This window comes from Sus scrofa, chromosome 7 (assembly GCF_054392235.1).
Source record: "Sus scrofa isolate SSC_HxYL_T2T_F1_AM1 chromosome 7, Sscrofa_HxYL_maternal_Yorkshire_Landrace_v2.0, whole genome shotgun sequence".
In the NCBI taxonomy this organism is placed as follows: domain Eukaryota; kingdom Metazoa; phylum Chordata; class Mammalia; order Artiodactyla; family Suidae; genus Sus; species Sus scrofa.
The window spans coordinates 72,002,474-72,016,250 of NC_139389.1; the positions used below are offsets into that span (position 1 = coordinate 72,002,474).

The following is a 13,777-nucleotide window of genomic DNA, read 5'->3' on the forward strand; positions in this document are numbered from 1 at the left end:
GGAACGCTCCAGGAGCCGGCTCGTGGTGCCTGGAGCTGGCTTGGGCCCTCAACGGCCAGGGAGTAGGAAAACGAAGCTAGTGCTTCAGAGGTGAATTGTATGGCCTGATTCCGTCTCCATCTTGCTAGTCTGGGGCAACTGGCACAGATCTGGGGCTCCCAAGGTGCTGCCAGCCCTTCCTCAGCACCCCTTAAGTTGGGGGTGTGGGAGGCCCCTAGCAGCTTTCGAAATCCTCGGCACAGACGCCGGTGGGCCCAGGCCACTCCTCTCTGCCCTCCTGAAACTTCTCGCCTCTGACTCCTTAGAAGGGCCCAACGAAAAAGGAAAGAGTGCGCCAGAGTTTAACGCCGCCTTGTAAATCACTTTCTGGATAACTGCGGGAAACGAACACTCCAGCAAACAAGCTCGAGGAATAAGACAAACAAGGAATAAATTCCTGGGTGCTCATAAACCCACCCATGCCACCCCCACCGTTCCCGGCGCTCCCGCGGGGCCAGGCCTGGTGTCAGCCCTGGAGGAGGAGGAAGCTGGGACGGGCGGGCGGTGGCCACCGCTCGCCACCCAAGATGTTATTCTTTGGTAACAATCCCCATTATCTGCCCCCACTTTGCGCTAATCAGACAGAATCGCTAATGCCGAGGACTGCTTCCTGCTGCCTCTGGGAGGTAACTGGGCGCCCGAGGGGCGGGGGACGGGGCGGGGCGGGGGGTGGAGGTGGCACCTTCCGGGCTGGCTGGGGCTTTGGTCCTGCACTCATTCAGGTACTTAACGCCCGGGAGACCCGGACCTACACTTTCAAAGCATCCCGGGTAGGAAGAGCTGTTTATATAAGGGATTCCACGGTAAACGCGCTAATATCTCCGCAGCCAGTGCATGGCGTGCGCCTCCCACGCCCACTCATAAGAACGGCTTCCCCCGCTGCCCCTCGGTTCCCAGCCTGCCCTGCCCCCGCCTCCTTCCTGTCCTCGGCCATGGCCAACCCTGGACGCCTCAGCTTCACCGTGCGCAGGCTCCTGGATTTACCCGAGCAGGACGCGCAGCACCTGCGGAGGGGGGAGCCGGAGCAACGCGCCCCAGGGCTCGGCTCCTGCGCCTCCTGGCTGGAATCCGAGCGCAGCCACTACCCCTGTGAGTGAGCAGAGGGCGGCGGCGAGGGTGGAGGCGGGGTGGGGGTCGCGAGAGGCGCGGAAACAAGCGTTCGGCCCTTGGCGGAGTTGGGAAGGGGTAACCCCAGCCCAGGGTCTGGATTTCCTCAGTGCTGGATCCGGAGACTGTCTCTCTCAAGCCGCTATGCCAGCGGTCACATCTTAAGAGCAGATCTCTTGTGCCTGACACTAACCCCTAGGTTTGGGGTTTTTGTTTCTCGGGGTCAGAATATTTAAATATCTAAGACACTGCCCTTGAATGCCTGAAAAAGTGGCCACGCTTTCCCGGCCTCGGTCTGGGATGGGCAGCATTGGAGAGCCTCGATTCAGGGCTTGGCAAACTCTACTGCAGTCGACCTGGAAGTGGCCCGCGTTGGTGTGGCAACTTGCAGTGAATCTGTCTCCCAGCGCAGCGACCAGGGTGGATTTGTTTTAAGAGTTTCCAGGGTGGGTTTCTTAAGGGGCGCCGTCCTAGGTTGTGGTCGCCGAATCTGGAGAGGTGGGTCCAGGTATGGGGAAGGAAATGGTCTCATCCCAAAGGCCGCGGGCGAATGGGGGTGCGCTTCGGCCCGAGCTCGGCGTGTGAGAGCGCGAGAGGTAGCCGGCGCGCGGAGGGGCCGGCGTCTCACCAGACTGTGTCTCCTTTGCATCCTTAGCCTCGGACGAGAGCAGCCCAGAGGCCAGCCCGCGGGACTCATCGCAACGGCCGTCCGCTGGGCCTGCGTCTCCGAGCTCCGATGCGGAGAAGAGGAAGAAGCGGCGGGTGCTATTCTCCAAGGCACAGACGCTGGAGTTAGAGCGGCGCTTCCGGCAGCAGCGCTACCTGTCAGCGCCCGAGCGGGAGCAGCTGGCGCGCCTGCTGCGCCTCACGCCCACGCAGGTCAAAATCTGGTTCCAGAACCATCGCTACAAGCTGAAGCGCGCGCGCGCGCCGGGGGCTGCGGAGTCGCCCGACCTGGCAGCGGCGTCCGAGGTGCGCGCCGCGCCGGGCCTGCTGCGCCGCGTGGTGGTGCCCGTGCTGGTGCGCGACGGGCAGCCGTGCGGCGGCGGCGGCGGCGGCGGCAGCGAAGTGGGTTCGGCCGCCGCCCGGAACAAGAACGGCGTGGCCCCGGCCGCCGCCTGCCCTCTGCCGGGTTACGCAGCCTTCGGGCCCGGCTCAGCGTTCGGCCTCTTCCCTGCCTACCAGCACTTAGCGACCCCCGCGCTGGTCTCCTGGAACTGGTGAGGCAGCTGCTGGGTGCGGGCATCTGGGGTTACCCGGACATTGGGATGCGCTCTGCGGCCAGAGCCCGGCCTGAGCCAGAGACCTGGAGGGCGCCCCGGGCCCCACCTCTTTCAGCGCCAGGGACCCCTACCCCACCCTCACCAGCTAGCGAGCCGGGAACTCTCCCTCAAGGCGCCCGCTCTCCTCTCCTCTCAACTGCCAGACTCAGAACTAGATTTTATTGCCTGAACTTTATTTGTACACTTAAAAATAGCTATTTGTATGGGAAGCAACTTATTTTAAAAGAAATAGAGTATTTTTCCTTTCTGTGGTGTGAGAATAAAATGTGTAGGATTGGGTGCCCTTGCGTGCCTGCGCGAAACGCAGGTGGGAACTATGCTTTCCACCTCGGAGTTCATGGCGCCTGTCTACTCCTTGACCCGAATGTTAAGGTGCACCTCGTGTTGAGTCAAAGGGCAGATCACAGTCCCCACGGGGCTTTAGGAAGATACCGAGGGAGGGACAAAGGAGGGGGAGAAGCAGAGGCAACCCTGGGTTCCTATTAGCAAGAGTTGGTTCCGGCCCCCAAGTGACACAGAGGCCCCTCGGGACTCCCGGAGCTGATGGCATTTCTAACACCAAAAATCAACCGAGTTGACCACGACAGGACAGAATGAGCTTCTCCATGAAGACCTTCCCGAGAGGTACCAGCGGAGCCTGGGCTGAGCGTGCCGCGCCAAGGAGCAGCCCAGGCTTGACCGCAGGTTCCCGCAGGAGGGCAGGGACCCAAAGAGTGGACGTGAAACTTGTAACCTCCAGTGAAGCCTGCGAGTCCCTCTCTCTGCAGTTGTGATTTTCTGCCTCCTCTTGGTGGCCCACCTGGCCAGGGTGGGATGGGGAATGGATAATGTGGTGAAGAAATCAATGGATGGTGGGGAATGACCCACCTCAGGGCTGCCGATGAGGGAGGACAGCCTTGGAGCACCCTGGTGGCCCCACAGAGGTGTGGAAACCACTGATAGGTCTGGCCGGTCTCATTTCACCTATGTCCGAATGTACACGCTGCTAGGAGATCTGGTGCTTCGTCCCTCGGGTTTGTAACTGCTCCTCACCTTGGGATCCCCTGGGTATCTGAGTCTTGGGCCTCCCATGCAGTGCGGTGGTCACTCTCTCTGAGAAGTGTGGACCTCTCTCCCTGGCACCCACTGGAGGGAGACCTTAGTGAGGAGAGCAGTTCTGGGCATCAGCTGGAGGGGAAGGAGCAAGTGCTCAATGAGGTCTGTGAAGAGTCTCCACAAGGCCTTTTTCTGGTCCCAGGAGGAAGAAGAGGAGGAGGTGGTGGGGAGGGTGGCTGAGGCAGTGTTATCACCTGGGATTTTTGGGGGTGGGGAAAAAAGGGTAGAGGGGGAAGGGAGAGGGGTGTTTGGGTCTCAGCTGCTGGCCACCTTGCCTTCCATATGGATGTGGTTATCTTAGAAGAATCTCGATCCTTAAACCTCCTTTTGTCTTGGGAACTGAAAAGGGCATTGTCAGGCCTGAAAAGGACCTAGACAAAATCCGCACTGTTTCAATTCAGGATTCTGTTTAATCAGTCCCTGGTGACAATGTAGTGGGTGTTAGGAAGGACAATAGTATCCTTTTAAACCTTGTGGCCTTCAGGAAGACAAAGGGCTTGAATTTCATGGGCTTACAACTTCAATTAGAACAGTGCCAGTGTGCATGGGAGATTATCAAATTTGTATCATAAAACCTCTTTCTAATAAATGATGGCTGGGGTGGGAGCCTGAATGTTGTAAGACATATATTGGCAACTGCCCTGGGGACTTCCCAGTTAGCCCTGGCAGCACAGATGGGAAAGAAAGGGAGGGAAGGATTTCTGAAGAAGGCCCGTGGAACTTGTCATTTGGTCAGCTGGCTGGGGCTTGGCTCTTCCATGCTCTTCCTCCTGAGGAGTGTTTCTCTGAGAATGGAAGTGGAGACTTACAGCTTGTTTTCTGCTTGACGAAGACCTGAATATTGGGGGAGAAAGTGCAAAATCACCACCTGTTCAGTTCTTGCCTTTTTTCCCCTGGAGCTCTGGAGAAAGTAGGTCTTGGGGTGTGCCAAGCAGAGAGTCTTTTATTTTTTTTTTATTAAAATTTTTTTTCTTGTTTTTTGCTTCTTAGGGCTGTACCTGCGGCATATGGAGGTTCCCAGGCTAGGGGTCAAATTGGAGCTGTAGCTGCCAGCCTGTGCCACAGCCACAGCCACGCCAGATCCAAGCCACGTGTACAATCTATACCACAGCTCAGGGCAACGCTGGCTCCTTAAGCCACCGGTCACGGCCAGGGGTTGAACCTGTGTCCTCATGGATCCTAGTCAGATTTGTTTCTGCTGAGCCATGATAGGAACTCCAGAGAGAGTCTTTTAAACATGAGGCCTGTAGGACTAAGGGATCTGGACCATGGAGAGACTGTCTTCCCAGGAGGCTCTTTGGGAGAGCATGTCTTCAACCAGATTCATCCAGAGTCTAACTGATAAGAAAGACCATTGATTTGCTTCTCAGTGAGGTGGTCAGAGCCTTAGCAGGATGCTGACCAGCAAGTCAGCCTGTGTCCTAGGTAGGAGAAAGGCAGACATTTCCTATGGCAGTAGCATTGGGAGACCTCCTGTCTGCACTGTTACAGGCTTCCTTTTGCTCCTTTTTCCTGTAGGGCCCTTCCTTTAGAGAGGAAAATCCACAGGGGAGAGAGTTAATAATGCCTTCCCATCACCACCATTTTAGAGATTCAGGCTGTCATCTTTCCTCTGTAGTAAGGTGGAAACGGTGAATGTCCATTTATTTTCTGACCTAAAAGATCAGTTTTTCCAGGTTTTGACAAGAGAAGCTAAACCCAAGGCCTCTGTACCAGCAGCTGTGAGGACAGTTAGGATCCCCCTCCCCAGGTCAGAGTATTTCATACCTGTTACCCATCACTAATGTCAGCAAATTTTTATTGAAACTCTGTTCCAGGCATTGTTCTAGGCACTTGCATAGAAACTTTATGCATTGTATATGGAATACACGCATTTTACAGATAAGAAACCGAGGCTTAATATGTAACTGATTTGCTCAAAGCAGTTGTAAATCTCACTGAATGTTACCACTGTCCTCAGTTTAGCCCACATTTAAGCTAACCTGAAAACCTCCCTTAAAGAGGACAATTGTAATCTTGATGTGGCGACAACATATATACTACCCAACCATCAAAAATTTGTCTTATGTCTGGAAAGATGAGAAAGCATGCCAAATGTACTCTACTTGGCTCAAGACCACTTACAGAAACCGATCACAGAATATGTCAGAAGTTGCTAATATTTATTGATGTGCCTGTGTATGAGGCAATAGTCTAAACTTTTTACTTTTATTTTTTGGTCTTTTATCTTTTTAGGGCCACACCTGCAGCGTATGGAGGTTCCCAGGCTGGGGGTCAAATTGGAGCTGTGGCCACCAGCCTATGCCGCAGCCATAGCAACGCTAGATCTGAGCAGCATTTGTGACCTACACCACAGCCCACAGCAACACTGGATCCTTAATCCATTGAGCAAGGTCAGGGATCAAACTGGTGTCCTCATGGGTACTAGTGGGGTTCATTAACCACAAAGCCATGATGGGAACTCCTAATCTTAAGTTTTTAAATCATATTAACTCGTTCAGTTTTCATAACAACCCTGTAAGATGGTGCTACTAGTCCCACTTTACAGATGGGGAAACTTTAAGGCCAGGGAGGTTATAAGGAACTTGTCCAGGGTCACACAGCTAGTAAGTGACAGAGAGGATCTGAACCCAAGCAATCTAGCTCTAGATCTCACACCTTTAACTGCATGGTGGGGCTTCTTTCCCATTCTTTATGGTTTATTCTCCTGTTCACAGTCCTGGTTACCTTATAAACACTTGCGTAAGGGACATGTTTTTAGCATCTCTGTGTCTCTTGGTCTCTCTCTGCCCCTCCCTCCTCCATCCCTCCCTCCCCAGATAAGAAACTTCCAGCTTTTGGACACAGCCTCTGTGTTTCCCCTAGGTCTGTTTGTGTGCATTCTTGTTCAGCTGTCAATGAAACACCGCTCTTGTCTGCAGGTCACAATATTTTCCTGTGACTATCATTCCACCATTCTTCTTCCAGAAAAACATCTGCTGCTGCTGCCTTGACACCAATTGTCCACTCAGCGTTTGGTTGTTGCTGACTCTGATAAGCTCCTCTATGCTTTCCCATCCCCCAGGCCCAGATCCCTACGGAGCTTTATGACTTAGGCTTCCCTAGCCCTTTCCCCAGTGATCTTCTTTCTTCCCAGGTCTTTAGTGTTATCTTTATTATTAAATATCATCGTCTTCACATTTTCTTTCTCTTCCATTGTAAACATTTTCGCTTCATCTCGCTTAAGTCTCTTGTGGGTGGAGATTGCAATTTTCACTTCAATTTTCTTTCCTCATTGTTCAAAGGATCTTATATTTTAGCACGTCTCTTATCTGACCAATTTAGCACTTTAGAATCTTAGATAATGTGCTCCTGATGGGTTAGAAGGAAGTTATTTGAGCCCAGGTTAACCTATGCCTTCTTTTCTAACAATGATGTTTAGTTGTTTATTATTCCTTGTGTCGTTAACACAATTTGTTGTTGCCTCTTCAACATAAACACTTCAGTACCTTTAAAAGGTTTTAGATTTAGGAATAAAATGCCCAAGCAGGATAACTGTGGGCTTGGTGTGGTTAAACTGTTTGTTAAATATGTTTATCTGGGTCTGGGTGTTTCGGTTAACTAGCCTAGGCAGGGTTACCTGCAAAATGAATAACAAACAGTCAAAAGAGCTTTTGGAATGATGAGGAAGTACTGCCCCTCCCCCAGGGCATGATTATTTATGTGGATGTGATTATATCACGTAGTATTCAGAATTTGCATGAGAAATTGTATCCCTCCAGGTTACTTGTCATTTCTCCAAGCCATGATGTGGGAGTGGATTTACTAAATGGTACCTTAATTCTTTTCAGAAGTCCAGTTCTGCACCTGTTAACTCCCCTCTGGTGCCCCTGCCTAGACTAATAACTAAAGGTAGGTGACATCCCCCTTTCTCCTGTGTTTCCATCATTCATGTTACTGAGTCTATAAGCTCACCAAAGAAGGGAGCAGTGTTCCCTTCAATGCTGATCCATAGAGCAGTATTTTAACCCAGAAGGATAGGTTACACTATTAAACAGACATTCATCCTCTCCAAAATTTCAAGCACAGGGATTCTTATTTTTCCTACCTGTGTCCAGCAGAGAGTTCTTGTTTTTTTATCCAGAAAAGTAACATCAGATTTTAGAGGCAGAAGATCATTTTCTCTTCGATACTCTGCTCTATGGACCAGTAAAAATCTCTAGGTCTTTATCAAGGTCATGTAATTTCAAAAGTTACTGTAGTTTCAGTATAGGTTCTGTGATAGGGTGTTATGGAAAAAACATCTAAGGGAAGCTTGGTCATGCTTAATTTCCTCTGCATTCTGACTGGGTGGTCCTTTATGAGTCAACAGGTTTTCAAATGCATTTCCCCAGCTAAAAGCTCTGAATTGGACTGTCCCTTTTCTCTCCTTCCAATACCATCTACCCCCCACCCCCTGCCCCTTTTCCTAGGGACTGGATAGGATACTTGGCAGAATTCACTAGGAAGGGAGGTGGAGGCTGTTTGCAAATTAAACCAGAGACAAAAGTGCCAAACAATCTGTTAAAAGGGCCCTTCAATCTCTCACCTGAGATGTCTGTTGCACCTTCCTCCTCCAGCCTTGCTGAGGATATAGTGTTTTAAGCAGTGCTTCCTCCTGAGGAAGTTATCAACTTAGGTTTAAATTACCTCTTGGGAGGTAAATTCTCAACCAGAGGCAACCCAGAGGCATCATAACATATTAGGGTCTGACCCAGTCATCAAGCATCAGTGCAATGACAAGAACATTTTTTAAGAACAAAGTGAAACTCAGAGCAAGAGACACAAAACACCAGGAAAAGACAAACCGAGTGTGGGGAGTAAAGAAACAACTGCTTTTCTGGGAAGCTGTTTTTACCACCCAATCACACTGATGGATTCAGTCATCTGTCTAGCCAAGTGTTCAAGTGCTCCTAAATCACTAAGGGGAACGTTTCATATTTAAGTCAAAACATAGATATGGAGTAGGATTTTCTTATTTTCCATATTTGTGGGTAAAATATTATCTTAGATAAGGCTAATCATTTTATCAATTTGAATATGTGTGGGAGCAGAGGTGACTAACAGAATAAAATAGAGTTTGCAGAATTTTTTTGCCCAGAAAATATTACAGGAATCTTCTCTTTCTTCACCTAACTTATCACTGATTGAGAGGAAAGTGAACGTGTTCTTGAATTCTTCAGGGATGCCTAATAGCTCAGCAGCCTGATTCCAAGACAGTCCTTTTAACTTTTAAATTTAAATATGTGAATATTCTACACACACATAGTACACATCTAAGTGGGTATGAGGCAGATTTGGGAAATGTTCATTTCTTTTCCTGAGAAAGAAAACCTCTCATTTATAATCTCACTTGTCAAATCCACATAGAATGGCCAGTTTGTTATTCTCATTCTAAATGTATTTTCATTGTAAGATAATGTGAAAAATACAGAAATATATAAATAAGCTGTGCTCTTAAGGATAGTTATTTTCGTATGACCTTCGGTTTCTCATTAATATAACAGCGGTGTGATGAATAGGAGATAGAAGTGAATTATTAAAACTCCGGGGGGACATCTCATTTATAGCCATGTACATTACAACCACAAAGAGAAATGATTGAGATCATGTTGGTTTAGAATGAACAATTCTCTGTCCTTCAGTTTTCTCTTCTCTGCAGCCTCGGATTGTTCCCTCTACCAAGAGGCATGCATTGGGAACAACAACCACTTCTGCCTTTAGCAAGGTAAGAACCAGACTGTGAAACAGGTTAAAAGAACATAGACAGAAGGAGCTGGCTGTTAGTTTCTTACTTGGTATGAGTTCAAGCAGGGCAATAGAGTTTTCAGGAGAGCTGTAATTCACCAGCTTCTGGCAAATCATGGACTTTGAAAACTCTACTACCCAAAACCTATGAAGCCTTAGAAGGTAGAGGAATGAGGAATTCACACTTGATTTTAGAATTTATAATTACCTCCAATCCCTCTGAAAAGGAACTTCGTAGTTTGTGTAAGCAACATTTCTCCCATCATTGCCCCTCAATGATACCTCAGCCAGCTAATTTGCAGACCACAGAAGGAGAAAATCGAGAAACTTGTCTAATCTTAGGCATCCAGGTATGGGGATTCCCAAGATGCAGAACTTCTTACCACTATTGACTCTGTGGGGACACTGGGGTCCCCTTCTGCAACACATGCAATAATAGTACATCACCGCATGTAAGGAAGACGAAAGCCAGACTATCCACCAAGAAATCCAAATTAATTCTCTTTAAATTGACCCTTACCCCTATGAACATAGCTGTCTATGGTCACTTTAACAAGGCCCTTCTCCCCCATAACCTGGTGACTCTTATTCACAACTCTCTTTCTTTCTCTTTCTAGGAGGGCTTCATCAAGACACACGAAAGCTTTGAGCCCTCAGATCATCTCAGGGAAGTCTGTGGTGTTTCATCATCTAGCCATCCTCTTCCTGCCTTAGAACTTTTATTTTAGACTTAAGTTCTTTGCTCAGAAATGCCCTAGACTACAAGTTACTCTTTTTCTTTCTGCAGATGGTTACAGTTGTAGAACTCCTCCTTTGTCTGTAAAGCTTTCCCTAACGGATTGGAATATAAATCACCTAGGTCCATCCCATCTAATCTGCAGCAAACTTAGAACTCCTTCAGTCAGTGGGCAGTATGACAGAGTGGAAAGAACATGGACTTGAGAACTGAGCAATCTTTGATTTGAAAGAAAGAACTGAATGTTGGTTGTCCCATGAATTTTGTGAAATTACTTTTTGCCTCAGTTCCTTAGACCATCATCTAGAGATAATACCACCTACTCCATATGATTAATATGAATAGTAAATGCATGAATATTATGACAGTTGGCACTGCATAAATGTCTCTACTCCCTTTTACAGAATGCACCTAAATCTTTTATATACATCCAATGTAATGTTCAATTTGTTTATTTAGCAGTCAGCTTGGATTAAGTTTTATAAAACAAACAACTGCAGTATCTCAGTGTCTTAACTGCGAAGATTTGTTTCTATTAATATGTTTTGTGGCCCTGCACCCTGCAACATTTCATTTTCATTCTGAGACCTAGGCAGAAGGAACCATCCTCTATTTAGGACATTTCAAAAGAGAAAGAGAATATACCATGGCTGTTAAAGCTTTGGATTGGAAAGGATCTGTATCACTTCTTGCATTGCATTGGCTAAAACAAGGTCACATGATCAAGCTTAATACCAGAAGGGCAGGAGGGAAGGTGGATATTCTGAATAATAATACAATCTACTATATTTGTGTTCTTAAATATTTAATTTATGTATGTATTATGCATGCTTACAATGTTAATTATTCCTTTAAATTTCCAGAAGAAGACATATCACATGTGATATTTCATACTGTAAAGTATATTTTATTCTATAGGCTCCAGAAGAGTAGGAACTGTGTCCATTCCCATTACTTTGAACGGCACCTATGCCATGTCCTCTTGGTGGCATTTGGGAGAATCATCAACATCCAACTATACAGACAGGTAGGAGGGCATCTGAGGATGCCATGAGCAATGATCATCAGGACACAGCGTTTAACTGCTTAATAGGAGGTTATTCCTATGGAGAGTCTTCTGCCATGACTCATCTGTGGGTGATAAAAACCACTGCAAGGACTAATTGCATTTTCATTTACTTCATTACGTATTATTCCAGAAAGTCCACTTATATCATAATATGGATACCAGAATAATAGAAGCACAAACAATAGTTATTTAAAGTGCCAGAAAGTAAGTTTCTCAGTCCTGCTTCAGCATAAATCCACAGCATTGCCTCACATATTACCTGACAGATAAACACACAATCACACAAAACCTGTTTGTAATTTAGGACCGTAATTTATTTAACCAGATCTCAATCAATATTTATATAATTATATATTTTTATTGTTATATAAAATTCTGAAATGAACATTCTTATAGGCATCTGCCTCCTTATTTCTCAGGGATAAATTCCTAAATATGGATCATGGACTGAAGAGGTATGTAAATCTTTAAGGCTTTTTATTCCAGTCCACTGATCCTCCCACCCTTCACTGTCCCCCAGTTCCTTGAGGCCCTCACTGCCCTCCTTACCTGACCTGAGTTCCATGTCCAATCATTATAATCATTCTCTCAAACACACCCTCAACCCCTTGACCCCCTCTCATTTCCTTGTACATGAAGCAAAGCTATAACTTGTTAAATCCAACTCTCCTTCTACTCTGCACCTGCACCCAGGGAACAGTGTGGCTGGGGAAAAGCCCACAACCACATTGACTGGTCCCGTTTTATGACCCTTAACTTCAAATGAGCCCTGAATGTAGCCAGGCCATCAAGCTAGATGTCTCTAGACCATTCATTCTCCCCCTATCCTCCTCGACTGTTTCCTCCCATTTTATTTTTCCTCAACTTCCCACCTCCTCCCCGTCCTTACACTCAGGTTCCTAGTTCACTGTGGAAACAGAAGTAACCAAAGATGAGCGGTCCCTGTGCCCATCTCCTCCAAGAATATCCCTCCAGCGGTTTTGCTGTCTTTTACATTATCACTTCTTTCTCTCTCCTGCATCATTCCCGTCAGCGTACAACATGCTGCTATCTCCCTCATCTTAAAAATAAAAGCATTTCCTCTTGACACCCATTCCTTGCCAACTATCATTCCTTTAGCAAAACTTTTTTTTTTTAAATTTGGTTTTTACTTACTATTCAAATGACATTAGCAAATTTACAAAGTTCTCTTGACTTCTCATTTCATTCTATAGAAGTAATGATATGAGTTTCAACTATTATAACTATTATGGACAACTTAAAGTTTAAAATATCAATCTCTATTACAAAGCTTATGATGACAAGCACCCCTATTCACCCCTTTCTGACTCATCAGTCTTGCTTCTCAGGAGCAACCACTATTGCCCATTTTAGTTGTTTCTTTTAATATTTATAGTTTGCTTTTTAAAAAAATAGCTCTTAGAAATGAATTATTGAATTATATATTTTAGAAGTTTTCTACTTAGTTTCCACTATGGGAGATGGATATGCTGCCCTCTCAAGCAATATCTTAGCTAAATTATAAAGCAGTTTATATAATTTATGACTAAATAGGGTTATTGCTGGACCCAAACATCCTTTAGCAAAACTTTTAAAATACCTGCCTGCACTCAACAGTCTTTGACTTCTCTTCTTCCATTCTCTGTCATTTTAATCATCATGGAGATAGAATTTGCATACAACACCATTCACCAATTTGATTAGTATTGACAAATGTAAGTAGTCATGTAACAACCACCACAATTAAGAGAGAATATTTCCACCACTCCAGAAATGTTCCCATTGCCTTTCTGTAGTCAGTTCTCTCCCTACCCCCAGCCTCTAGGAACCGCTGATCTACTTTCTGTAATGATCATTTTGATTTTCTGTAATTTTATATAAATGGAATCATAAAGTATGTAGCCTTTTGGTAAGACTTCATTCACTTAGCATATTTTGTGATTCATCCATGTAGGTTTTTTTGTTTGTTTGTTTCTTTTATTTGCTGAGTATTATTCCACTATATTGCAATGCTATGCCATTTGTTTACCAGTTTACCAGTTGATGGGTATGTGATTTGCTACCAGTTTTTTACTATTATGAATAAAACTGCTATGAACATTGATGAACAAGTCTTTGAGTGTACATATGTCTTCTTTTCCCTGGGCAAATACTTAACAAATGCAATTGTTGAGTCATAGAAAATCATACAGTGAACTGTAAAAGAATCCCAGTAACAACGAGAATGAGGATTCAGGTAACTCGACATGTTCAACAACACCGGGTTTGTCAGTCTTTTTTTTTTTTTTTTTTCTTTTTTCTTTTTAGGGCCATACCTGAGGCATATGGAGGTTCCCAGGCTAGGGGTCAAGTCGGAGCTACAGTTGCTGGCCCACACCACAGCCACAGCAACACAGGATCTGAGCCACATCTGCGACCTACACCACAGCCCACGGCAACACCAGATCCTTAACCCACTGCGCGAGGCCAGGGATCGAACCTGCAACCTCAAGGTTCCTAGTTGGATTCGTTTCCAGTGAGCCGCGACAGGAATTCTGGGTTTGTCAGTCTTTTGTTGTTTTTATTTCTTTTAATTAATTTTAAATTGAAGTATAGTTGATTTACAATGTTGTGTGTGTTCGGCTAGTTTCAGGTGTATAGCAAAATGATTTAGTTATACACATATACTATCTATCCTTCTTG

The 13,777-nt window shown here is 46.1% G+C and overlaps 1 protein-coding gene across 1 annotated transcript; it reads left to right on the forward strand.

Moving 5' to 3' along the window:
- The first annotated feature begins 318 nt into the window (after window positions 1–318).
- On the forward strand, window positions 319–13,199 carry NKX2-8 (NK2 homeobox 8). The gene is made up of 6 exons (XM_001925340.6): window positions 319–665; window positions 867–1,128; window positions 1,802–3,626; window positions 7,355–7,415; window positions 9,188–9,270; window positions 9,908–13,199. The coding sequence occupies exons 1-3, from the start codon at window positions 459–461 to the stop codon at window positions 2,368–2,370; spliced, it is 1,038 nt and encodes a 345-aa protein (XP_001925375.3). The 5' UTR covers window positions 319–458; the 3' UTR covers window positions 2,371–3,626; window positions 7,355–7,415; window positions 9,188–9,270; window positions 9,908–13,199.
- Window positions 13,200–13,777: the final 578 nt, after the last annotated feature.

What these genes read in the sequence shown, in the direction of transcription:
- NKX2-8 (XM_001925340.6), top strand. Translation starts at nt 459, where the DNA reads ATGCCACCCCCACCGTTCCCGGCGCTCCCGCGGGGCCAGGCCTGGTGT. An exon ending in CTTCCTGCTGCCTCTGGGAG is followed by an intron (nt 666 to 866) that starts GTAACTGGGCGC and finishes ATATCTCCGCAG; the next exon opens with CCAGTGCATGGCGTGCGCCT. An exon ending in CGAGCGCAGCCACTACCCCT is followed by an intron (nt 1,129 to 1,801) that starts GTGAGTGAGCAG and finishes TTGCATCCTTAG; the next exon opens with CCTCGGACGAGAGCAGCCCA.